This window comes from Bubalus bubalis, chromosome 7 (genome assembly GCF_019923935.1).
Source record: "Bubalus bubalis isolate 160015118507 breed Murrah chromosome 7, NDDB_SH_1, whole genome shotgun sequence".
Classification (NCBI taxonomy): domain Eukaryota; kingdom Metazoa; phylum Chordata; class Mammalia; order Artiodactyla; family Bovidae; genus Bubalus; species Bubalus bubalis.
In genome coordinates this window covers 72,412,335-72,438,971 of record NC_059163.1, presented here as the reverse complement: position 1 = coordinate 72,438,971, position 26,637 = coordinate 72,412,335, and the positions used below count along the sequence as shown (strand labels likewise).

The 26,637-nt window shown below is 39.3% G+C and overlaps 1 protein-coding gene across 1 annotated transcript in view; it reads left to right on the top strand.

The window, feature by feature from the left end:
• Positions 1-9,385: 9,385 nt before the first annotated feature.
• Positions 9,386-26,637, top strand: part of ANAPC4 (anaphase promoting complex subunit 4) — a 35,728-nt gene continuing 18,476 nt past the window's right edge. Inside the window, exons 1-15 of the mRNA XM_025290230.3 lie at positions 9,386-9,685; positions 11,985-12,090; positions 14,048-14,180; positions 15,723-15,797; positions 15,941-15,967; positions 16,062-16,106; positions 16,745-16,829; positions 17,445-17,549; positions 18,846-18,929; positions 20,089-20,175; positions 20,591-20,655; positions 21,404-21,446; positions 21,553-21,629; positions 23,365-23,465; positions 23,549-23,600. Coding sequence (XP_025146015.1) covers positions 9,557-9,685; positions 11,985-12,090; positions 14,048-14,180; positions 15,723-15,797; positions 15,941-15,967; positions 16,062-16,106; positions 16,745-16,829; positions 17,445-17,549; positions 18,846-18,929; positions 20,089-20,175; positions 20,591-20,655; positions 21,404-21,446; positions 21,553-21,629; positions 23,365-23,465; positions 23,549-23,600 — 1,214 coding nt within the window. The 5' untranslated portion in view covers positions 9,386-9,556. The remainder of the gene's footprint in view (positions 9,686-11,984; positions 12,091-14,047; positions 14,181-15,722; positions 15,798-15,940; positions 15,968-16,061; positions 16,107-16,744; positions 16,830-17,444; positions 17,550-18,845; positions 18,930-20,088; positions 20,176-20,590; positions 20,656-21,403; positions 21,447-21,552; positions 21,630-23,364; positions 23,466-23,548; positions 23,601-26,637) is intronic.

The window sequence follows — 26,637 nt, the reverse complement described above, 5'->3', positions numbered from 1 at the left end:
GGTGGATGGAGCTGTATTTCTTCTCTCTGGAGTGTAATGAAATGTCCAGTAATGAGTTATGAGATGTCTATGGTTTTGGGGTGACTTTGGGCAGCCTGTATCTTGAAGCTCAGGGCTGTGTTCCTTTGTTGCTGGAGAATTTGCTTGTTATGTCTTTCCCTGGAACTTGTTGGCCCTTGTGTGGTGCTTGGTTTCAGTGTCGGTATGGAGGCGTTTGATGAGCTCCTGTCAATTAATGTTCCTTGGAGTCAGGAGTTCCCTGGAGTCAGGGATTGGACTTAAGCCTCCTACTTCCAGTTATCGGTCTTAATTTTACAGTAGTTTCAAAACTTCTCCTTCTATACAGCACCGCTGATAAAACATCTACGTTAAAGATGAAAAGTTTCTCTATTGTGAGGGTCACTCAGAGAGGTTCACAGCGTTACATGGAGAAGAGAAGAGGGAGGAGGGAGTTAGAGGTGACCCAAATGAGATGAGGTGGAATCAATAGTGGAGAGAGTGGGCTAGCCAGTAGTCACTTCCTTATGTGCACTCCACAACTGGACCACTCAGAGATGTTCATGGAGTTATACAGGGAAGAGAAGAAGGAGGCAGGAGACAGAGGTGGCCAGAAGGATAAAAGGGGGAAATGAAAAGGAGGGAGACAGATCCAGCCAGTAATCAGTTCCTTAAGTGTTCTCCACCGTCTGGAACACACAGAAATTCACAGAGTTGGGTAGAGTAGAGAGGGGTTAGGGAGGAGATACAGGTGACCTGGTGGAGAAAATGGAGAGTCCAAAGGGAGAGAGAGCAGTCAAGCCAGTAATCTCGTACACTAGTGAAAAATGGGTCCTGAAGATGGGGTTCTTAAAGGTACAAAATTGGTAACAAATACATAAAAGCAAAAATTAGAAATCTAGAGTAGAGTTTGGAATTTCAAAAATGCGATGTTAATGAAAAGGAGAAGGAAAAGAAAGAGAGAAAAAACGAACAAAGAAAAACAAACAAGGTCGTGAAAGTAATAAAGAAACTACAGGTACAAAATTGATAACTAATACCAAAAAGCAAAAATTAAAAATCTAGAGTAGAGTTTGGAATTTCAAAAATACAACGTTAAAAAAAAAAAAAAAAAGAAGAAGAAGAAGAAGAGAAATAAAGAGAGAAAACAAACAAACCAACAAAAACAATGTCGCAAAAATTATAAAGAAAATACAGGTACAAAATTGATATCAAATACCAAAAAGCATAAATTAAAAATCTTGAGTAGAGTTTGGAATTGCAGATATACGATGTTATATAAAAGAAGAAGAGAAAGAAACAGAGGAAAAAAAAAGTCACAGCAATTATGAAAAAAACTATAGGTACAAAATTGATAACATATCAAAAGGCTAAAATTAAAAATCTAGAGTAGAGTTTGGAATTTCAAAAATGCAATGTTAAAGAAAAGAAGAAAAAAAAAAAAAAAAAACCACGGTCAAAAAATTATAAAATATATATATGAAGTTTGCTGAAGAAGAAAAAAAAAAAATAGGGTCTTTTTTTTTTTTTGCAAAGTAATAGTTATAAAAGTGAAAATTAAAGGACAATAGAGGACTTAAAAAAATTTTTTTTTAATTAAAAAAAAAAAGAAAGAAAGATTGATCGTAAAAATAGTAAAAATATATCTAGGTCTTTCTCTGGTTTTGTTGTGAGTATTGTGGGTTCAGTTCATTTTTGGCAGTTCCTTAGTCCGACTTATATTTCTCAAGATCTATAGGCCCCTTCCTATGTAATCCGTAGTAACCACAGGGTTTTAATCTATGGCCTGTAGCTTCCAAGGCGTTTCCCTCTGTTATAGCTTCTTCTGTTTGCTGGTCTCTTCAGTGTCTGGTTCCCACCCTGACACAAAGGGGGACGGTGGAGGACCCTATTTTTTTTTTTTTTTTTTTTTTTAATTTAGGCTCACTTGTTCAGCCGCGCTGTGGGGAGGGAGGGAGGGATGCTGCAAACAGATAACACTGGCGTGCGCTCGCAGTGCCTCGGCCACACTGGGTCTGCCCCCGCTCACGGCGCGTGTAACCTCCCTGCCCACACTGCTTGGGCTCTAGGTTGTTCCGCCGGGAACAATCAGAGGCCGGCCCTGGACTGAGCTCCCAGGTCCAAGCCGCTCAGGTTCAGGCACTCGGGTAGTCCTCAGAGGCGCAGACTCGATTGGGCCTGCGTTTTGTGTTCTTCCCAGGTCGAGCAGCTCAGGTGATGAGGTGTTTGGCGGGCGCCAATGCTGCGACTTATCGCCTCCCCGCCACTCGGTTATCTGGGTGTAAAACCGGCGCACCTTCTCAGGCAGATGTTGACCGTCCAGACCCCAAGAAGTTTTAGTTAGCAAAGAAGCCTGCTTACAGTTTTATAGATAGTGTCTCTCTGGGGCTGCGATTGCCCCCTTCCAGCTCTGGCTGCCTGTCACCGGAGGGGGAAGGTCTGCAGCCGGCTATCTCTGTTCAGTCCTTTGTTCTGTGCGCGGGCCTGGCGGTGTCTTTGGTTAGGGCTGGCTTTTCGCGTGGTAGATATTCCACAGTCTGGTTTGCTAGCCCAAATTATTTCGCTCAGATAGCGCTCAGGACATTCGGCCCGATTCTTACTCTAAGGGACACAGCCCGTGCCGCACTTCCCTGCCCAGCCCCCGCTTGCTAATGCCGTGTGCAGGCGTCTGCGCTGCTTCTCCGCTGGGGGAGTTACCGTAGGGCTCACAATCCGCGATTTTTAATTGTTTATTTTTTTTTCCCCTCCCTTTTATGTTGCCCTCTGTGCTTCCAAAGCTCGGCACAGATTCGGCAGTGAGAGAGTTTCCTGGTGTTTGGAAACTTCTCTCTTTTTAAGACTCCCTTCCCGGGACGGAACTCCGTCCCTCCCTCTTTTGTCTCTTTTTTTGTCTTTTATATTTTTTCCTACCTCCTTTCGAAGAGTTGGGCTGCTTTTCTGGGTGCCTGATGTCCTCTGCCGGCATTCAGAAGTTGTTTTGTGGAATTTACTCGACGTTTAAATGCTCTTTTGATGAATTTGTGAGGGAGAAAGTGTTCTCCCCGTCCTACTCCTCCGCCATCTTGGCTCCTCCTGCAGGATGTTTCTTTATAAAAGTTGTAGCAGAGGCAGTCTATTTTGGTGATTCAAACTCTTTCCTATTCTAACACTTCCTGGTTGTATGTCTTTGGCCAAGTCATTCACTCTCTAGAAGCCACTGTTTCTTATCATTATAACGGGGACAACACATCTCAGGTTTGTTTGTGGTTAAATTAAATGAGGCACATGCACCTGGCTCTCAGTTCGCTTGTTAGCCTGGAGAAATGTTAACAGGTGAAGATGGTAATTATCTGGTGGTCCAGGGTTGCAGCGCTAAAGAGGAGTTTGAACAAAGAATTCCTCTCCCCATTTCTCTGCTAGGTATCTGACATTATCTTCTTCAGACTTAGTAGTTTTGAATGGCTTGTATTTGCATAATGACTCTCCTCTCTTTCCCACATGACTAATTTAGAGCACGTTTGGAGGCATCTCTGCTTAGGCTTAGCTGGAGCCCTCTAAGTAAAAGTAGAAGAACTGTACTTCATCTTTTATTTAAATTCCACCTGGTATTTTACGTTTGGATGGTTTGGTACCTGCTGTGGAATCCTCACACATGGCCCTGACAGTGTGGTCCTGATAGATCAGGTGACATCAAAAGATGAGCCAAGCTCCTGGACTTAACAAGCATCAGAAAATTCTTCTCTTGCCCCATTTTTGTGGGTTGCTGTAATGATAGGAGGGGCAGGTTTTGAGGTGATTGGATGAGATATGAACCTTGTAGAGTCATTGTAAGAGTCTCTCTGATTCAGGCATAGGTGTGGACATTGCCTGACTTTCATGGTGTCCATGATACTGTGGTTAAAATCTATTGAAATCTGCCCAGAAACTCAGACACCTGAGGGACCGTGACTGCTGAAGAATTGGGTCCTGATGGCCAGTGGTTATCATCACCACGTTTTCTTAGTTTTAAGATACCATCAATTGTAAAGTGTGCTGTTGATGGAATCATCTTTTCAGGGGGAAAACACCCTTATCTTTTTAATTATACATATTAAGTTTTAGATGTGTCTTATTTCAGAAATACTGAAATGTGAAAAAAAGCCCATATTAGTATTGAGCAAATAGGTGTTACTTATAATCAGGAATTCTGTACTTGAAAACTTCGTTACCTTCTCAGAGAGTTAAAAATAGGAAGTTTGATGGTTGTGTTCTTGTGTTCAGTTAATGGTAATTTTAAGGACTTAACCTCTTTCTTTTCTCAGAGGATAAACTCAAAGAATGTGAAAATGTCTGTGGGAGGTATAAAGTGTGATGGGAGATGAGGTCATTTGTTCTAATTAGGAATCTGCATAGCTGAACGTTAAGATACTTACTTAAAACAGCAGTAAAAGAAAATCCCTGAAATTTGACAGACAAACCTTTTTAAGCTTTTTAAAAGGAAATTTTTTTTTTTGGCCATGCCTTGTGGCATGTGGAATCTTAGTTCTCCCACCAGGGATTGAACCTGTGCTCCCTGCAGTGAAAATGTGGAGTCTTAACCACTGGACCACTAGGGAAGTTCCTGAAAAGAACATTTTTCTTAAATAATTCCAGCTAAATTTCATTCTGTTTCTTGTTTATATTACATAATGTAATGAAATATGACGTTACTTTGTCGTATTTTTGTACTTTGTCACTTTTTGTCACTTTGTAGGCCCTGAATGAGATTAGATGTTTTCCCCCTACATTTAGTGTGACATTTGGACTAATTTATTTCTCTGGTATGCCTCAATCTTTTCATCCCATTCTCTTTTTTTTGTTTGGAATATTTCCCTCCATACAGCCATCTTTTAAAGTCTTATGGAGCCTTTAGGCCCTGGTCCCAATCCCACTCTCTCCTGGTAAGTTTCACATTTGAGACTGATACCAGCTAAGACCTTCCTCTCCAAGCTGCTTACTATTCTGCACCACACTTGAGTCACTTTTTATGTATTATTCCGTGATTGTATTGACAGCTTCTGTTTCCCCGAAAGGTTTCAATTTCTTAATGTCAGTACCTACTTCTTACAGTCTCATGTCTCCTAAGTGTTGTAGGTACTCAATAGAAACTTGAAAGTATGGAATTTTCTACAGGTTTTCAGGTGGTAGGTATATTCATTTGCTAGGGCTACTATAACAAATGTATTGGATGGCTTAAACAACAGTAATTAACTTTGTCACAGTTCTAGAGCCTGGAAGTTCAGGATAAACGTGTTGACGGGCTTGGTTCTTCTGTGGCCTCTCTCCTTGGCTTGCAGGTGGTTGCCTTCTCTCTCTGTCCTCACATGGTCTTTCTTGGGTGTCTCTTTGTATCCACATTTCCTCCTGTAAGGATGGTCAGATTGCATTAGTGCCCACCTTAATGGCTTAATTTTACCTTTATCTCCTTTTTAAAGATGGTGTCTCTAAATCCAGCCCCTGTCTGAAGTACTGGGAGTTAGGTCTTCAGCATATAGATTTGGAGAGATACAGTTCAGTCCCTAACATTAGGCTTGCCTAAGATATGGAGACAAATTGCTCTTTTTCTTAGAAGGATTGAAAAAAAAGAGAAAACCTGGAGGCTGAGATGGTAAGGAATCTGCCTGCAGTGCAGGAGACCTGGGTCTGATCCCTGTGTCAGCAAAGTCCCCTGGAGAGAAGGAATACTGGTCCCACTCCAGTATTCTTGCCTGGAGAGTTCCATGGATGTAGGAGCCTGATGGGCCACAGTCCATGGGGTCACAAAGAGTTGGACACGACTTAGCAACTAACACACGACACTTTATTACTAAAAAATGCTAACCATCATCTTATAACAAAGGGATGCCACAAATCTTCAATTGTAAAGAAACAATATCTGTGAAATACAATAAAACATGGTGTGCCTTTGACTTAAATATAAAATCACAGCCTATGAAAGGTTGTGGTCTGATGGCACCTCCTTCATGATGTCCTCATTGGTGTCTCCAGTGAAACAGTCTTGTCTTGCCATTGAAAAATAGGTGTGTGTTTGTGTGTCTTTGACTTGTTTTCAGGCACTTAAATCATGCCCTGCGTTAGAACAACTTTCTGTGCTTGTTTCCCCTCTAGCTTAGAAGCTTGTTGGGGCCGGGGCCTGTGGACTTCATGGTGCACCTTCACTGGCTCCCAGAGCTGTGTCTTGCACACGGTGATATCAGAGACAACCAGCTGCAGGTCCCATGGCTGCCTTCCTTCTTCCACAAGCCTGGGAAGCTAACACAGTTAACTGTTAGTTAGCACCCAGGCTATCACTGTTCTTCAGTCACCCAGTAGAAGCTCCTCATAAATCAGGGTTGGGTCAGGTGAATGGAAATGGTCATTCATGCCTCCAAACCCAACTGTGCTGCCTAATAGTAAGACGCTAATACACTTAGAGCTGCCAAGAAAGAAAAGCTTTAAAAAAATGCAAAGGAAAAATCTAATTTGACTTATTTGATGTGGTTTTAATTGGAAATTAGGACATGGATTAAATTACTTGAGGGTCAGCTAGAAGGTCATTGATAAAGCGACAATAAGATCTCTACAATTTGATTTCAAGAGACTTAGTATAAATGTTAACTCTGCAAGATTGAGGGGGAGGGAAAGCATCAAAACTGAGCAAGCAGATCTCAGAGATTCAAGGGTTAAATTTTATCCCTTTAGCTGGACAGTCACAAGATTCTCACACTATTGCACAGCTTAGTACCCCCGCAGACTGTAACTGTGACATCCGTTCGTCTTTAAGAAACTAACCCGAATTAGATGGGCCAGTTTGTTCACTTGCAAATGTGGAGGTGAGGAGTGGGAAAAAAGGAGATAGCCTAAACATTCTACATGTTTAAAGACAAAAGGAAATAAAAGTTGCTGCCTGTTAACTTTACACTTAATACATGAGCCACCTGAGTCAAAGAAAATGAAAAGTAACTCATTCTACTACCCACAGATAACTGTCACAGCTTATGTGTATTTTCTTCCAAAAATAAGATTCCTGTATAAATAGCTACAGACACTAAATTTTAAAAAAATAGAATTGTAAAATTGTTTTGTAATCCTCTCATAAAGATGTGAACATCAGTTTATACACATAATGACAGTATTATTCTTAAGTATGGGTATATTGTATTTAATCAGTCTCCTGTGGTTGGGCAGCTAAGTTGTTTCCATTTTTCACTATTGTAAACAATTTAATGAATGTACTTACAACCAAATTTTTTCTTATTTCCAGATGGCCACATCTGGAACTTCACACCTATGATATTTCCTATGTTGTTATACATATCTTGGGGGAAATTCATACTTTTCTGTGAAGGTTTCATAATATGTAGGTAGTTACTCTCCTCTGTCTTGTAACACTGAGGGTATAGCTTTGTTCACAGTCCTTTTCCTGTGTGGTATGAGGGACCATATTCAGGATAAGTTTCAGGAAAGTGGGCATTCAGTTTTTATAAAATTGTAAAGCAGGTAGACAGTGGATTTATCTAAATGCACCCCACCATCTAGATTATCAATTGCCATGTGTTAGAGGATGGAGAAGGTTATCTTGAGACCCGAAAACCAGGCAGCCAGCTCCATATTATCAATGGATCAGTTTATTACCAGGTAACTTACAAGTTGGGGTCAGGCAGACAATGATCTGGAAGCATTTGCAACTGCACTCAGCACCACCAAAGGAGCATATAAAAACAACAGTTTTATATTAGTTCACCTAGAGAAACAGGAAGTGCATTCTGAAGTCAAGATTTATGAATGGGTAATTAGTCTTGGGCTTCCCTAGTGGCTCAGACTATAAAGAATCCGCCTGCAATGTGGGATTTGATCCCTGGGTTGGGAAGATCCCCTGGAGGTGGACATGAAAATCCACTCACAGTATTCTTGCCTGGAGAATCCCATGGACAGAGGAGCCTGGCAGGCCACAGTCCATAGGTTGCAGAGTCAGACGTGACTGAAGCGACTTTAGCAGTAGTCTTGTGGGTGCCAGGAATACGTCAGGGAAGGTCTTCATCATTGTTTGGGGACTAACAGAGCATAAAGGCCACCTGGTCCTAATAATTATTAAACAGTATTAACTGCAAAGCTCCTGATGACAGAGAAGTGATTTACCACACAGTACAGTCCTGGGTAGGGCAATGGAAGGACAGGTGGAACTGTACATGGCTCAAGGTGGCACTGGTTGTGCTAACAACTATACAACACTCCAGAACATTAAATAATACCCGAAAATGCATCTCATTAATAACAAAAGCAAGTCCATTCTCACCTTGGGATACTGCCTCTGGACAAATTTGGGGACCATGCTTAATAGTTTGCAGAAAAAGCAAGGTAAAAGATCCATCTCTGAAAGGGAGCAGGGTAAACATCATGAGTTACAAACTGCCTGGCACAAAATAGTGCCTGAAATATTTGTTGCTGAATGAATTAGTCTACTTCTGTCACCTTTTCCCAGGGGCTAGATCCAGATAGATGGCAGGAAGATAGGGCTTATTTAGAGCTGAAGATCTTCCCACATTTCTTGTTTGAGCAAGTCATAGGAAGTGAAAGGTAGATGGCTTTCTACCATAGATTTTAAGATGGAGAATCACAGGATGATAGTCACATTCTTTTAACCAGGTCCATAACTTATGGGAACTTTTGAACAAGTTAACACATTTAGATGTGTAACAAGAGGCATCAGATGGACACTGATTCACACATCTGGCCAGGCTGAGCCCATGTCCCCTGCACTTGTGGAGTCCAGATTCCTTCGTATAGTACACGCTCCAATAGCTATGAGACAAATCCTGACTGAGCCCACGGTCCTCATGTATTACAATGCGGCTACTAATATCAGTAGTTATGAAGCTTAAATGGGACAAAGAATCAAGGTATTTGCCTATGTCGGAGGTTTTAAAGCAGAACTCTCCTACGTAGGCTGCAAATTGGCAGCACTCTGAGTGTTCCATAAGTCCTGGGTCCCATTCCGTACTGTGCTGTGCTGTGCTTAGTCGCTCAGTCGTTTCCGACTCTTTGCGTAGCCCCTCAGGCTCCTCTGTCCATGGGGTTTCCCAGCAAGAATACTGGAGTAGGTTGCTATGCCTTCTTCCAGGGGATCTTCCCAACCAAGGGATCGAACCCAGGTCTCCCGCATTGAAGGCGGATTCTTTACCGTCTGAGCCACCAGGGAAGCGCTTTTCATCAGTCTGGCGTGCTGCCTGGGCACGGTGTTTAAAGCAAAAGAAACAAAAAACCTCTACTGAGCAAGCAAGACTGAGGATCACCGGTTTGGAGACTGTCGAAGGGACTCTGGCTGATCGAAACCTCGCCTCCGTGCTCTCGCGAGGAAGTTCGGGCACCGGAAGTGCCCGGAAAGCGCGCGGCGGCGGCGGCAGCGCGGCTGGCGCGGGCAGGGAGAGCGGGAGGCGGAGACTGCCCGGGCCGCGTTGGCTGCGGTGGGGCACCTCGCTGGTACCGCCGCCGCTGGGGCTCTGCCGGAAGGGTCCGGGGCGGGAGCGGCCGCGGGGGCCCCCAGCCAGCCTCCGACTAGGGAAGTCATTGCAGGGCCGTCCCAATGTTGCGTTTCCCGACCTGTTTCCCGTCCTTCCGGGTGGTGGGAGAGAAGCAGTTGCCGCAGGAGATCATCTTCCTGGTCTGGTCACCCAAGCGGGATCTCATTGCTTTGGCCAACACCGCGGGCGAGGTGAGTGAGCCGGCGCGCAGCCACGAGGACACCGAGCCCGGGCCACCTGTCTACCCTGCCCCTCTCTGCAGTCTTGCTGCATAGTCTAAGTGAATATAAAGGACCATACACAGGAAAGATCTTTCGTACACCCATTTCGCGCATTCTGTGGCCAAGTTTTCACACAGCTTGATACAATCACACGGTCCTGAATCCCGGAGACTCTCATAGTTATTTGTTAAATGGGGCTTTTAAAGGCTCATGTATCACTTATGAGTTGACATAGTAGTGGGTCCACAGATTCCGCTCTTCGTTTACTTACAGTTCAGGCAGAACAAAGGTGAGTTGTCAGACTCGACCTGTGAATATGCATGTCTGTAGCTGCCAAAGAGGATGTTTAAGAATCTTTATTCTGTTGTCAAACATTCACAGTGTTGGTTGGTTAGCCACCTCCCATTAAAAATACCTTTAAATTGAAACAAAGAGTGATGCTTCACCTGATGGAATGTTCCTGATTCACTGATTCCTGATGGAATGTGCCTGAGTGTTGTCAGTATTTCTGCTGCTGCTGCTGCTGCTAAGTCGCTTCAGTCGTGTCTGACTCTGTGCAATCCCATAGATGGAAGCCAACCAGGCTTCCCCATCCCTGGGATTCTCCAGGCAAGAGTACTGGAGTGGGTTGCCATTTCTGGTTTACATTATATTACACTTCATCAAGTGTAACCCAGTTGTAACTTTCTGCTGAAAGTTTCTAATTACTTGGCAGACATTTTGTAAGGAAACCTTCACCTTTGTGTCTTTACTCCTTTGTCCCTTTGGCAGGTGTCCTGATAGTTACTTGGCCAGGTGGGAGTTGTCTTCAGCCAGGCTTGGAAACTAGTTGGAAAAGGGAACTTAGCAGTCAGGGAAACGTAGCAGCCTGGAAAGTTGTGTTGATTGTCATGGCTTTGTCGCCAGGGTCTTGATGTCTGCTTTCTCAAAGCCCTCTATGAAATCTAGTCTCCTTCCACATCCAGAGTGTTCTGGAATTCTGTCATGGCTCTGAGAGGAGTGCAGTTCCTTCAGCCACAATTGTAGGAGGGAAGGGAAAAAATAGGAGCATCAGTGTGACCAGATGAGTAGGTGTAATTGTGGGCACTTGTTGCTTCCATTTTCTTAGTGAAGAAGAAAGGGCACCGTTTAGGAGTGAGGATGGAGAAGAAAATATTGGACTTTTGAGGACGGAAGAGAAGTTTGAAGAAGCCGACAAGGCGAGTGGACTAGTGAATCTAATAGGATTGTTCTTCAGTGTTAGAAGGCACAGGAGGTTCGTGGTTCTGTAGTGAAACTAGTGAGCACGGTTGTGTGTCTCGTCTGTTCAGCTGCGTGGGTGCAGGTGTGGTTGGGTTTAACCAGAGTTGTTGTGACAAAGGGTGACAAAAAGCAGGAGATGCAAGGGAGTCGAAGTTAGGTACAAGAGAAGTGATTGTAGTGATGATCTGGATTCTAACCTGATTTCGTAGGGAAGTGAGGTCATGTGTGGGGTGAGGGAGAATCGGTGGTAGACTCATTGGATTGTGTGTCTTGGTGAAGTTGAAGAATTGAAGTTGGGTATTAGTCGGGATGAGCAGGAAAGATACAGACAGTGATGGAAAGTGGGAAGTTTGCAGCTGAAGTTTATGGCAGCATTTGTAGTTGTCGGTAATGACAGTGTAACAAACAATGACCCTGGGAATGACTGAGGTGAGGCAGAAGCTGTGATCATTGAAGAAGAGGTAGTTGAGAACCAAAAGCCAGGACATTGTTGCTCTTGAAATCACCAAAAATGATGATGAGTAGTGTTGGAAGGCATGAATGAGCCAGTGCATGCATGTGTGCTAAGTCGCTTCAGTTGTGTCAGACTCTTTGCGACCATATGGACTGTAGCCTGCCAGGCTCCTCTCTTTATGGGATTTTCCAGGCAAAAATACTGGAATGGGTTGCCATTTCCTTCTCGAGGGAATCTTCCCCACCCAGGGATCATACCTGAGTCTTCTGCTTGGCAGGTAGATTCTTTACCGCTGAGCTGTCTGGGAAGCTGTATTCCTTTCTAAAACATAAGTCTCTTGTTGACATAAAAGTTAGGAAAATGTGTAGAGTACAGGGTTAAATTAGACCTTGTTTCACCCATTTCTTTGAAAATACCTTAAGTTCTTTCAGACACTCTTGACTTTGAATTTTTTCTGATGGCTAAATATTATACTTAGTACAGTTTTAAAAAAAATTATAGTGGGGTTTAGATTTATTTTATTTTTGGAAATGGATGTTTTTATTATCTGCCATTTTATCTGTTTTGTCTTAGGTTTTACTTCATCGACTTGCAAGTTTTCATCGAGTTTGGAGTTTTCCACCAAATGAAAATACAGGAAAGGAAGTGACCTGTCTCGCTTGGAGACCAGATGGCAAACGTAATGACAGTATTGTAAAAAATACGTTTTTGTTTTTCAGAAAGAGTATTCTGTAAAAAGAACTTATAGAAAGAATTTATTTTTCTTACAGTGTACTAGAATTCTAAATACTGATTTGGGAATTTTGTTTTTTCAGATGCTTTATAGTATTTTCATGGAACTCAGATTAATTCTGCCATCTTGTTTCATGGCAGAGATATCTCTAAAATGAAATCTGACTTCTTGGCAAAGATAAGTCTAACAGGAAGTTTTATGAGAATATACAGGGTACTTTGGTTTTGTTCTTTTGCTCTCTTGTTCTGTACTGTTTGCCCAGAGCTTCATTTGCCACTTTCTAGTCAGTTCAGGGAGAAGGCAATGGCAACCCACTCCAGTACTCTTGCCTGGAAAATCCCATGGGCGGAGGAGCCTGGTAGGCTGCAGTCCATGGGGTCGCAAGGAGTCGGACAGGACTGAGCAACTTGACTTTCACTTTCATGCATTGGAGAAGGAAATGGCAACCCACTCCTGTGTTCTTGCCTGGATAATCCCTGGGACAGGGGAGCCTGGTGGGCTGCCGTCTATGGGGTCACACAGAGTTGGACACGACTGAAGCAACTTAGCAGCAGCAGCAGTCAGTTCAGGGCCACCGTGGCCTTTTCGCCCCAAAATGTGTTTTAGCATTAAATGGGTGTTTCGCAAATATTCTCTCTGCACAATTGTTTACCTCACCTGAAGGACTGTCAGTTTTGACCCCCTTCCTTCAATTTCCATGTGATCTTACTCCTGTTGGTACCCTGCGTGTTGTAGCTTACCCTGCTGCTGCTCTGAGGCCTGAACTCTCCTCTTCCATGTGTTATTACACTGACAGCCATTTGAGCTGCTGTACATGTCCGGTCAGCACAGGAAATGCTGCAAGTCATCTGTATCATTGGTGCCTAAAAAAACAAATTGTTTTTGTAAAATGATATGTATTCCTCCTTGTTGCCTCCTTTTTTCCCTAGATAAATATAAGTATGAAAAATGCCCTGAAAGCCTGTCACTCTACAGATAACAGCTATTTTGGTCTATATTCATTTTGCTCAGTTCTTGTTTCTTCTACTGGAAAAAAAATAAAAAAGTATGTGCAAAATTAGAGAACTTGTGTAAGTAGTATTTTGAGATCTTGCTCTCTTCATCCAAAAACATCAGGATCTCAAAAATCATGAAAGTCATTGTGTGTGAAAATGTATTTAAGTAAGTGATATTTTTATCATTAAAAAATGTCTCCTGTTTTTGGACAGTAAAATAGGGCTTAGCTTGGTAATGATTATTTCAAGATTGCTTTAAATTGTTTTAAAGAAGAGGAGACTTGGATTGCCTCTCATCTCACAGAGTTGTGTGTGTTGGTATACAGTGAAACACACAGCCTTCTGTCTAGACGTTCTTCAATTTTATATGTTAGGAAGACATTAAAGACTTCTGTAGAGAAACGATACTAGATGATTCAGCCACAGTGAAAGGAAGAAGACCCATCAGTATTTGATATCCCTGTTCAATAAGGGTTAGAAATTAAAAAGAGGAATAAAAAACCTTCCCAGGAACCAAGCAGATGGAATCACTTTGTAACTTTCAGGTGGGGACCGGTATGTCTTGGTGATACGATATGATTGTTTATATGTTGATGTCTGTCTGTGTTTCCTGCTTGGCATCGAGGTTCCAGTCTAGAGGCTCTGAAATGTAAGATGTTCAGAACAGTACACAGGACAGGAGTAGGTTGCTCACAAAAGTTCGAGCATTTGAAAGTAAGTGTCGATAACAGCTTAACTGTATGCAAAGATACCTTTCAGTTTTTTACTTATTTAAAGGAAGGATTTAAGGGTTAAATCAGTTCTATGATTATGATATATTTAAAATAGTAAAATTGGGCAAGAAATGAAATACCCATCTTTCTCTTAATATTACACTGACTTATTCTGATTATTTCTTCTTGTTTTAGTTTTGGCTTTTGCTCTTGCTGATACCAAGAAAATTGTGTTGTGTGATGTAGAAAAACCTGAAAGCTTGCACTCTTTTTCTGTGGAGGCCCCAGTTTCTTGTATGCATTGGATGGAAGTGACTGTTGAGAGCAGGTAGAGTAATAAAGAAAAACCCCAGTGGTCCCAGTAGGATGTTCATGAAATTTTCATTTTTTAAATGAAAAAGTGGAAACTTAGGCATATCTGAGTATTGAGTATGTGTATTTGCTTTTAACCTTTTGTCTTAAGCTTATCAAGATGAAATTTTTTTAATATTTGCTAGATTTCTTTCTCTTCTGGAAAAAAATCTGTTTTATTATTGGAGCAGCAATGCCTGAATGGCCAAGATTTTTCTTCTTGGTTATTTTTAAAAGTTTATATCAATGACTTATAGTTTCAAGTAATATTAGTTAAGATTGCTGATTAGCAAATTAAGATTCTGTTTTTCTGTTCACCATATATTTCATTCTGGAACTTTGTGTTTCTGTGTCTGAGTAAATATTTTTCGACTATGAAAAGTGCTGAATTGAGCATTTTGTTTTGATACTGAATGAGTTCGTTTTTGTGGTCCCTATAGGTTCCTTATTTTGTGAAAATAGTTTTGCCTTAGTCTGTGAAATCAAGTACTCTGCCACATTTGCAGTAAAGATAGCCTAAAGGGTCAGTAGGCTTAGTGAGTACTGAACATAAAAGTTGTTTTGGTTTTTTTTTGAGGAAATAAGATCATTTTCTTCTTGTTAGCTTTTCTGTTCTAATTAAGTTTTAAATTAATATCAAATGAATTTGTAAATCCTGATTATTAATTCACAAATTTCCTCAGGAGGGGCTTGTAAAAATATTAGATAATAAGGTCTAGCCTGGGGTTTAAAATTCACTGTAGATAAAACAAGGATCAATCCATCATCAAATAATAAAGGTTGCAAGTGGTCATGTGAATTTATAGAGGAACAGAGTATACCATGTAATTTCTGTCCCAGTCCAGTTACCTGCTAAGTGTATTCCTAACACACTTTCTGTTAAGAGTTCAGAAATGTTATATGGAGATTCCAGGGTCTTTCAGGACACCACTTTTCACCTTATTCATTTCCGTCTGTATTTGGAGGTAGGATTGAAAAAAATGGGAGGATAAATAAAACTGTTTCAAAATACTTGGTGTCATCTTATATACACCAACTGGATTGTTACGTCTCCAAATGTGTGTAAGTCATAGAACCCATCATTACATCATATAATAACTGCAGTGTTCTTTAAAATTACTCTTGGTACTCCTATGTTTAGTGTTGGTTTTAGAGGAAAGATAAGGAATCATAAATTCTCAGTCCATATCTGGTACTGATACTGAATACATATGGATGCATTTCATATGCTGAGAAAATTGTTTATAAATATTTGTTCCTCTTAATGTAAAGTGGGTAGGCTGATTTTTTTTCTTTCAGAAATAAAGTTCAAGATAAATGAAGAATTTCCAACTTTTCTATTTCTTGTGTGTGATTGTTAAATGCCATACACAGTTTTACCACTGTAAAAGTCAGTATTTTATTTGGTAATGTGTCATATGTAAAATTGGGCCTTTAAAAATTAATATTTTTTAATGGAAAGAGAAGTAGAATCTTTGTTTTTATAATACTTATTTTTGTCTTATTTTCCCCTTTGTAGTGTTCTAACATCCTTTTATAATTCTGAGGATGAATCAAATCTTCTCTTACCTAAACTTCCTACATTGCCAAAAAAGTAAGTATCAGAGTTTAATCTCATTAGAATTAACCTTACAGGTTTCTTTCTTTTACTTTTAATGTTGACAATTTTCTCGTGTGTTTTAAAAAAATGCATTTCTATTGAGAGTTTTTTACCCTAATCTGTTTGTTTTTTTCTAGTTATAGCAATACCTCAAAAATATTTAGGTAAAGTATGCCTTTTTTGTTTTCAAGTAAGATAAATCTTTTATTATTTGAAGCATATAGTTGAAAGATAACCCAATTTATTTTTATATTTTAGTGAAGAAAATTCTGATGAAATTATTAAACTTTTGGGAGATGTCAGGTAAATCTTGCAGACATCTTAAATAACAAGTTTTATTTTCTTAAATTTGATACCTTAGGCAGTTTTATACCAGAGTTCCAAAGATATTTTCTTTGTCATTTTATTTCATTGCTGACAAATACCTCTGAACAATAAACAGACAATATCTATTATTCACTCATTTTTATTGTATGATATTTGTGTCAAGTTTAATATTATGGTATACTTTCATTTTTAAAAAGTAAAGGAGGATAGAAGTGCTTGAGTTTCTGAAATTTAAATTCAAATCTTCAGGTTCTTTAAGCCCACTTAATATGTTTAGCATCAGGGCCATGATAAAACTGATGGCACTTTATATTAACTGGAAAAGAGATGATTTTATTATTGAGGGTATATAAATACAATTGTTAAAATAATATATTCTTATTTTACTGTAAACTTAGGTTTTTTAGGCCGAATGAAATTTATGTTGTTCTTTAGGGGGAAAAAAAAAGAACAAGCCCAATGTAATTGAAACTTGGTGAATTTATTTAGAGGTTCAGTCTCCCTGCTAGGGAGCTTGAGTGTGCAGATTATATGAGGGCAGCAACAACTTGTATCTTGGTGTAAGAACTTGGTCCTCTCTGTTGTCCTCAGCTTGTTGCATTATTTTTAATCAGGCTTAATATTCTTGTCCTTGGAGGAAGCTCTGGTTTTATTGAGCTTTATGCTTATGGAATGTTCAAAATTGCTCGAGTCACTGGGGTAAGTTTTTCTTTAAGATTCTTTATTTTTGCCTTAGAATGTAACAACTGACTGATTTATGGAAAAGAATAAAACATTACTTTTTTTCTCAGTTTCATTTCTTGGATTTACTTGTCCTTAAATGTTAAGAGGATAATTTTCTTACTAAGATAAAATAGTGATATGATGTCTCTGAAGATCAGAGGTTCTTAGTAGAATTAGTCAAAAAAATTTTTCTTAACTAAAAGATTGCTATGGAACACTTGATTATGATTTAATGTTTTTCTAGCCTTGCGTTTAAGAGCTACCATTTGTGATTGGAAAGTGATGAAAGTCATTAGAAGCAATCTTAGGCTCAGTCTTGGTCTTTTCCATACCTTTTTCTTATTCTTACAGTTCTCTAAAAGGATAGAAAATGTTGCAGGCTCTGTGGGCTATGTTAGTTCTCCAGCACTTGGGTGCCTTGTTAGGGTCTGTGTCTGTGTCCTTGCAACTAAGTGGACACATGCCTTTATCTGCCACATAGGTGGCAGGAGTTAACTGCTTTTTAGAGCTCTGAATTTTTGCTTCCTGTATTGTAAGCAGATACAGTGTAGCAGTGACACTAAATATAACGGGGATTTGACTGTTTTACAGATTGTTGGTACTTGTCTTGCGTTATGTCTGTCAAGTGATTTGAAATCATTGTCAGTGGTCACAGAAGTTTCTGCCAGTGGTGCTTCAGAAGTTTCATATTTTCAGGCGAGTATTTGAACCAGCAGAGAGTAAATATATATTTTTAAAGCTTTGGTTTTTATTATCCATATCACTGGATTCTAATGGTCATTAAAACAAAGCAAAAAATTGACTTGGAGCTTATAAATCTTAGAGTGTTACTGGTGAATACCTTATTACTCCAATTGCTAAGCATAATTTTCATCAAAACAGTGTTTCAATGGTCTGTTAATGACCAATATTAACTTGTGGCTATACCAGTTCATGTTTGTGACAAGTGTTTTCTTGGGATTTTGACCCTGATAATAATAATAGCTAATACTTATTAATTATTTAATGTGTGCCCAGTACTGAGTAATTCAGTATAATTTTATGTGAATCCTCACAGTAACCTAATAGATAGGTGCTGTTATTATCCCCATTTTGTAGTTGAGTAAATGGCACGCAGAGGAACTGTAGCTTGCTTGGTAAGGACTTGAAGGTGCTGCTGGGCAGTCTGGCTCCAGAGCCGGGGCTCTTATTTAACTAACACATCGCCTCTTGTGTGAGATGCCTACTTAAAACTGGGGAAAACCTTTTCATTGTGTGCTGTTTGTATCGTAGACTGTGGAAACTGGGCTCCTACAGAGTATTTAGATTGTAGCTTTGCCTTCAAGAAAATCTTCCCGAAAATTTCATCTCAAATAACTGAGCCACTTAATCTAAGTATGTGTGAACTCTTAAACAAAAGTAGGATGAAAAGATGCAGCATGTGACGCAAATGAGGCCTTAGAGTTGCATTGTGTTCACAACAGCAGAGAGCTCTTGACTTCCTGCTATTTGCTGGAACAGTTGTTCATGGTTGCTCTTCACCTTAAGGTTCTGTGAAAATATGATTTCCTGAATTGTGTTTGGTGCTATAGTAAAACAATTCACTCTTTATGTGGAAATTGTAAGAGATGATTTTAATAACAACTTTATTTTGATAATTCATGTACCTCTGTAATAGATAGTTAACTTGTATTTACTAGTAGCTATAATTCCTTAAAAATTTTTTAGATATTTGTGATCATTTTAAAAGTCTCTCATAATAGTGGTATAAATTAGATTATTACATTTATTCTAAGTAGAGAGTACTGCTAACTTAGAGGAGGTAATCTGTACATAGTTAGATGCTACAGATGAGAGAATCCTAAAATTATATTCTGTTATTTTTTAATTTGTTATACTGAAAAGGAGCAAAATTCTGAGGTAGTCTTTCTGATACATAGTTACACCTTGACTCTTCCTTAAAAGTAGTAAATATATCTGTTTGTGACTCACTTTAATATTTTGATTTGACAGCTTGAAACCAATCTATTGTACTCTTTCTTACCTGAAGTAACTCGAATGGCCAGAAAGTTTACTCACATTTCAGCTCTTTTACAGGTATTTATTTATAGCTTGTTTTATGTGACTGTTTACTATAAGTTTCTAATGTTGTGTAAATAAAAAACTTGAAAATCTTACTTTTTAAAGCCAACTATACATGGCAGAGGTGTCTAGTCTGATAGATAAGCTTATAATGTCCACTGAAACAAGAAAAAGAAATTTAATTGAAAATCTATTCCAACCCATCTCTATATCTCCAAAAGAAAAGAAAAAAAGTAGTTTAAATCTTTTTAAACATTCTCATAAATAAGATATTTTGCAATTTTAAAAGTTTCTTTGCAAATCAAATATTATGGAAAATAGTCATTCTAACAGCTTTTGAATATAATAAATGTACCCCCAATTAGCAGGTGATTGGTGTTTTAGTTAGTTGACTGTTTGGGCCAGGCCCAGCTGAAGGTTCTGTTGTTCTGGGCTAGGTTCAGCTATTCAGGCTGGTCTTGGTCGTACAGCAGTGGTCAGCTGGCTTGTCCAAGTATCTCTCAGCCATGATGGCTTTATCTGAATTCCACACTCCCCATTTCCCAACAGGCTAGATCAGGCTTGTTGGGTAAGTGGTGTCGACAGCGGGAGTGTCAGGAGTATAAGTGGAAGCTTGCAAAGCCTTCTGGAGCCTTGGACTCAGTGATGCTTGTGCTACTTTGTCGCACTGAGACGCAAGGCCAGCCCAAATCGACAGACTAGAGAAACTGACTATACACCCGGATTGAGGAGCTACAAAGCACCGTGACTTCTGTCTTCAGTCTGCCACGGTCACTAGTGTACTTCATGTCAAAGATTTCTGGAGATCAGTATCTTTTTAAAAGGATACTGTTTGAAGATTGAATAGTTGACCAATCAGCATTTTAACAGTTAATGTACATAAAACACATCGTATATGTAAAAAGTTGAAAAATATCTATTTTACCAGATAAACACTTAATTTGAGAATGTTTGGTAGTTAAATAAAAACTTAATCTGAGAATGTTTGATAGTTAAATGATTATCAAGTGTTAGCCATGGTCTCTTCTTTCTGAGGCTTAACTGAGTTAAAAGTGGTTTACAGTAAATCCTGGATTTCTTTGAGACAATTGGCAGTAAGAAGCATGTATTATTTAGTTAGCATATTGACTTAAATATTTTTTGCTACTTTAATATTTTTTCTTTTTGCTAATAGTATATAAATTTGTCACTGACATGTATGTGTGAAGCCTGGGAAGAAATACTGATGCAGATGGATTCTCGCCTTACCAAGTTTGTGCAGGTGATGTAACTGGAGTTTCCCATGGAAGGTGTTTAGAGTGTATGATGTCCTTACTCAGTTCATGAGGGACATGAGAAAAATCGGTCTGATTTGTTCAAGGCTCAGATCATGATTTCTTTGAGATGGCTTGATCTAACCTCAAACTCTTGTCTCAGAGAGAGATAATGCCAGTCCTTCCCATTGGAAAAACTTAGGTGGGGACAGGATTGTGAAGTGGAGCTAATAGGATGTGGCGATTAAGGACAGTTGTTGGAAGAGCTGACTGGCTGTTTCCTCATAACTGCTATTCAGATAATCAGTTTAAATATGGAATTGAGAGAAGGTTAAAGGTAAGAAAGGGAGTCATGTTGCTGTAATTTTGAATAAATAATGCTTATTTAAAACACTTATCATGAGTTTATCCATCTTTCTCTAGGAAAAGAACACAACCACATCAGTGCAAGATGAATTCATGGACTTGTTGTTGTGGGGGAAAGCAAGGTAATAAACTTACATTAGATACTCTTGCTTTACCTTCTCTTTTAAAGTAATTTATTTCAAAAGCAGTTCATATTCATTGTAAAAAAAAAATAGAAAATTCTGATGCACAAAAAGCAAAGAATAGTATGTATCTTTCTAGGCTTTTTTATTCACGTATTTATTTTCTATGTAAATGTAATCATTTTATGTGTATGTACCATGTGTACATATACCTGTACTTTTTAAATGTATAAAAAATTAAAATTTTTATGTAGCTAAATCACTCTTTTCCTTTATTGTATTTACTTCAACATTCTTCTTAAAAAGATCTTTCCCATATTAAGCAGTCAAAGATCTTTATTTTCATCCAGAGATTTTTTTGGTGGTTTATGATTTTATTCCATTTACATGTTCCAGATATGATTTATTTGGTTGTATGCTATGAAAGACATAACAACTTATTTTTTTCTAAGTGTCTAGATAATTGCCCAGTATAACTTAATGAGTAGTACATCTTCTCCTTACTGACGTGAAATACCATTTTAGTGTATAGCACATTTCTCGTGTCTATTTCAGTCTTTTGTGGACTTTAATGTTTCCTGTTTTTGTCTGTTTCTCTGAGTACAACAAAGTCTTAATTTTTGTTGGGCTACTTCTTTTTATTTGTTTAAAATCTTTGTTTAAATTTGTACTTTGAAATTAAATGTTTTAAGTGATGCATTCAGATTTTAAATAGAGAAGACTAAAAATACTTTTTTTTTCATTCTAGTGCTGAACTTCAGACCCTCTTAATGAACCAGTTAACAGTAAAGGTGTGGTTATCTTTGTACTTTAATGGCTATGAACATAGTCTTAATTTTTTTAGAATGGCATATAGTATCTTGTATGCTAAATGTTATATTTTTTTCTCTTAATCAGGGCTTAAAGAAGCTTGGCCAGTCTATAGAGTCATCATATTCCAGTATACAAAAACTGGTTATAAGTCACTTACAGAGGTATGAAGATGACGTAGAATCTTTTGGTGTTACATCCGCACGTACTTAGCGTTGGTTTCTTTCTTCAGACTTCTTTTCATCATCTGGCATTCTCTGTTTGAGCGTCTTCTAGATGAAATTTTTGCCTTAGCATTTGAGGGGAATCTTAGAGTGCCCAAGATTTAAAGAATCAATAATAGTGACTGCTCTGTGAAATAACTTTCCAATATCTTTCCACCACCCTAGGCCCTACCTGGGCTTTTTTCTCACCCAGACAGCCATGAGTTATGTCTTGAATAGGGCATTATACCCTTTTTTGAGTGGTGAAATTAAGTATGTTTGTATATCATTTTATATGTTATGTAAAAGCATGTTACATACTTTTGCATTTAAGTCCTTGGCAAGGTGTTGGTTGTGATTATCCTCATTTTCATAAGAAGAAACTGAAGTTCAGAAAGGGCATATGGCTGCCCCAAAGTTATTACGTGTCAGAGCCAAGACTGTTCTAGATCCTCAAGTCTCAAGCCATTTCTAAACACCGCCACCTCAGTGAGGTGGCTTGCAGGTTGATGTTCAGTGTTTGACTCAGATTTGGATAGATTTGTTTATGCTGAGACCCCTGGCCCTTATCTCCGTCTTTGAGCTGAGGGGTAGGGCTGACTGTAGGGCTGTCGGCCTGGTCTCCTCCAGTCCACACTGTGTCCCTCAGATGTGTTCTCCACAGTGGATCTGATCATGTTACTCTTATTAGAAACTTCCAGTGCCTTCCCATTTCTTAGCACCTATGTCTTTGGTGGCCTTCTCAAACTTGACATTTTTGTCTTCTGCCTGGGGCTTTTGTACGTCTCTTGTGCTTTTTGGAACACTCCCACTCTGTTCTTCACTTATATTTCCCAGCTCTCAGCTCAGATGTTCAGGCAATCCTTCTCTAATTCCCAGACTAGTTCAGGTTCTTCTCTTTCACCTGTACCTGGTGTGTTTTCCTCTAAGGCATTTATGTAGTTGAAATGGTCTGATTATGAAATTATGAAACTATCTGATTATGTGGTTAGGACTCTCTCCCCCATTAGACTATCAGTGTTATAAGGACCCTTTCGTTTTGTTTACCATGAAGTCCCCATAGTGCCTGACCTGAAGTTGGGGCTTAATAAATATTTGCTCAGTGTTAAATACATAGGTGTTAGGTGAACAAGATGACCATATAATCTTAACTGTGCCAGGACCAACTGTGGAACATAATTTGATCTTATAAAGTTTAATCATGTGGCCAATTGATCTCACTAGTCATGACAACCAAATGATTCTGCTACAGTTTTTTGAAATAATTTTGAGAGCTAATAGTCTCTCATAGCAATGGCACCCCACTCCAGTACTCTTGCCTGGAAAATCCCATGGACAGGGAAGCCTGGTGGGCTGCGGTCCATGGGGTTGCTAAGAGTCAGACATGACTGAGCGACTTCACTTTCACTTTTCATTTTCATGCATTGGAGAAGGAAATGGCAACCCACTCCAGTATTTTTGCCTGGAGAATCCCAGGGACTGGAGAGCCTGGTGGGCTGCCGTCTACGGGGTTGCACAGAGTTGGACACGACTAAAGCGACTTAGCAGCAGCAGCCGCAGTCTCTCATAGAAAGAAAATTAAAGTTACTTTCAGTTTTTATTTCTGAAAACTTAGAAATATTCAAGCAAGATGGTAGGTGCCTGCCACCGTGATAACGGTGATGATGCTAATTTATTTCTGCTCTGTTTTTGATAGTGGCTCAGAGTCTTTATTATACCACTTGAGTGAACTGAAAGGAATGGCTTCATGGAAGCAAAAATATGAACCTCTTGGACTAGACGCTGCAGGAATTGAAGGTGGTAATTTTATTTCTCAATAGAATGCTTTAAACTCACTTTACTTATTGGACAAATGATATTATTTATTCACTTCTTTTCAGATGCTATTACTGCAGTAGGTTCTTTCATTCTCAAGGCAAATGAACTTCTTCAGTAAGTATTGGGGATACTTGAATATTGAAATCATTGACTTGAGAATATTTCACTTTTTGTAATTGAGAACCTAGCAAATTGTTGTGATTTTCTTAAAATGAGGTTTTAAGTTCTTATGAAAATTGCATGTTTATAGGATTAAAACAAACCAATAGCACAGTGATTTTAAAAATTCCCATGGTATTTGCCTGTCTTACCCATCCTCACCTCAGGTCCTCTCTTCAGAGGGAATCCTTTAAACTCTTGTAACTGTTTCTGGTTTTAGTTCTCTAGGTTGCTTCCATATTTCTAAATTGTATGACTGTACTGCATTTCTTTTATTTATCAGTTTTTTGAAATGTTCCTTTGTTTCTGTTTGTTTTTCCTAGACTCCCCTTGCTTTCTTTTTTCCTTGTACTGTCTCTCTTTACCACATTTTTAGGTTTTCTCCCTGTTTCAAGGGTAGCATCACATCCCTGGAATTCCCCTCTGTCCCTGGTGCCTCCTCTGTTTGCCTCCCACCTCACAACACCCCCAGCACCACCACCCCGCACCCATCTGTCCACTGGTTCCGGCTCTTGTGCCAGCTACCACCCAGGCATTTTCTTCATTGCTTTCATGGGTTAGATCCTTACTTTCAGGATCTCCTCTGTTTCTTGGTTCATTTAATCACTTTGTGGAAAATGTCCTCCAATAACTTAGAAAACAGATGTGTAGGGTAAACTTTCTGTGTCCTTTTGTGTCTTTTCTCCTCCTTCTACACTTAATTGATGGTTTTGACTGGGTATGGATTATGAAGGGAGATTTATTTTCTCCGAGAGCTTTGAAAACATTGCTCTGTTGTGTTCTACCTGTTTGTTGCTGATGGCAGGTCTGGTGCTTCTGATTCTCATTCCTTTGTATGCTGTTTTTTTTTTCTTATCTTGAAAACTTTATTCTTCATCCTTGATACATTGAAATTTCACAGTAGTATTTTAAATGTGGGCCTTTCTATATATTGTACTGATAATTAAAAAAACGCTATTTTTAAGCTGAATTCTGTTGTATTACTCTTTTGATAATTTCCTCTTCTCCCCAATTTTTAAAACTAAATTTTTGTTCTAGAAATCTAGTTGGTCATATTAGACTTTGTGGATTGACCCTCTATGTCTTTTATTTTTACTCACATTTTTTAAATAGCTTTGTCTTTACTGTTTCTTATGAAATTTTCTTGACTTGATTATCCAGCCCTATCATTCATCATATACAGTTATTGTGCGTTTTAAACTAAAGATGCTCAACATCACTCATTATCAGAGAAATGCAAATCAAAACCACTATGAGGTACCATTTCACACCAGTCAGAATGGCTGCGATCCAAAAGTCTACAAGTAATAAATGCTGGAAAGGGTGTGGAGAAAAGGGAACCCTCTTACACTGTTGGTGGGAATGCAAACTAGTACAGCCACTATGGAGAACAGTGTGGAGATTCCTTAAAAAACTGGAAATAGAACCGCCTTATGATCCAGCAATCCCACTGCTGGGCATACACACTGAGGAAACCAGAAGGGAAAGAGACACGTGTACCCCAATGTTCAGCGCAGCACTGTTTATAATAGCCAGGACATGGAAGCAACCTAGATGCCCATCAGCAGATGAATGGATAAGAAAGCTATGGTACATATACACAGTGGAGTATTACTCAGCCATTAAAAAGAATACATTTGAATCAGTTCTAATGAGGTGGATGAAACTGGAGCCGATTATACAGAGTGAAGTAAGCCAGAAAGAAAAACACCAATACAGTATACTAACGCATATATATGGAATTTAGAAAGATGGTAACAATAACCCTGTGTACGAGACAGCAAAAGAGACACTGATGTATAGAACAGTCTTATGGACTCTGTGGGAGAGGGAGAGGGTGGGAAGATTTGGGAGAATGGCATTGAAACATGTAAAATATCATGTATGAAATGAGTCGCCAGTCCAGGTTCGATGCACGATACTGGATGCTTGGGACTAGTGCACTGGGACGACCCAGAGGGATGGTATGGGGAGGGAGGAGGGTTCAGGGTGGGGAACACACGTATACCTGTGGCGGATTCATTTTGATATTTGGCAAAACTAATACAATTATGTAAAGTTTAAAAGTAAAATAAAATTTTAAAAAATAAAAATAAAAAAAATAAACTATGTTTTAAACACTATTCTAGATGAGAGTATAGTAGTGAACAAAACTGATAAAAATCTTACCTTCATAGGTACTGTATTCTAATGTGATGAGACAGATAATAAAGAAATGGATAATTAAAATCTATAGCAGGTCAGATAGTGGTTTGTAGTAGTGGGGAAAACCCTTGTAGGGAAGGAGGATCTAGGGTGTGCTGGGGTTAGAGGTCCAGTTTTTTGGTCAGGGAAGGCCTTGAGGGTGGAAGGAGTGAGCCTTGCTGATATTTGGGGCAAAGGGGACAGCAGGTATAAAGGCCTTGAGTTTGGAGCATGCCTGGCATACTTGAGGGGAACCTCCAGGAGCCACTAAGTTAGTGAACTTAACAACAGTGTGAGCAATAGGATGAGTTGAAAGAGGTCATGGAGGATGGGTCAAGTTGTGTAGAGCCTGTAGGCTGCTGTAAGGACTTTGGCTTTTATGCTGGACATAATAAAGAATAACATAATAAGCTCTTACAGGCAGTCGGGGAACAGGATATGACCTAGGATCTTTTTGATCCCTCTTTTTATTTACTTAGTGTTGAGAATAGATTATATGAGGGCAAGGACAGAAGCCAAGAGAGAAATGGTGGTCAGAATCTGAAATGGTCAGAACTTGAATATATTTTGAAAGTAGAAATAAGTGGGTAAGAGACAGTGAAAGACGGGAGAACTAGTAGGGTAAGTCTTGGTGGTACTACTGTTGGGATGCTGGCAAGAAGTCACTGGAAAGAAAGCTGGTGGCTGTGGTTGAGTAGGATGCTTGAAACTGAGATTTAGAAGGCTCAGGTTGGTAAAGAGGGTCTAGGGTGTGAACTTTGGAATAAGAGCCCAGGTAGAATGGAGAATGAGGTCATTGGCCCGAGCC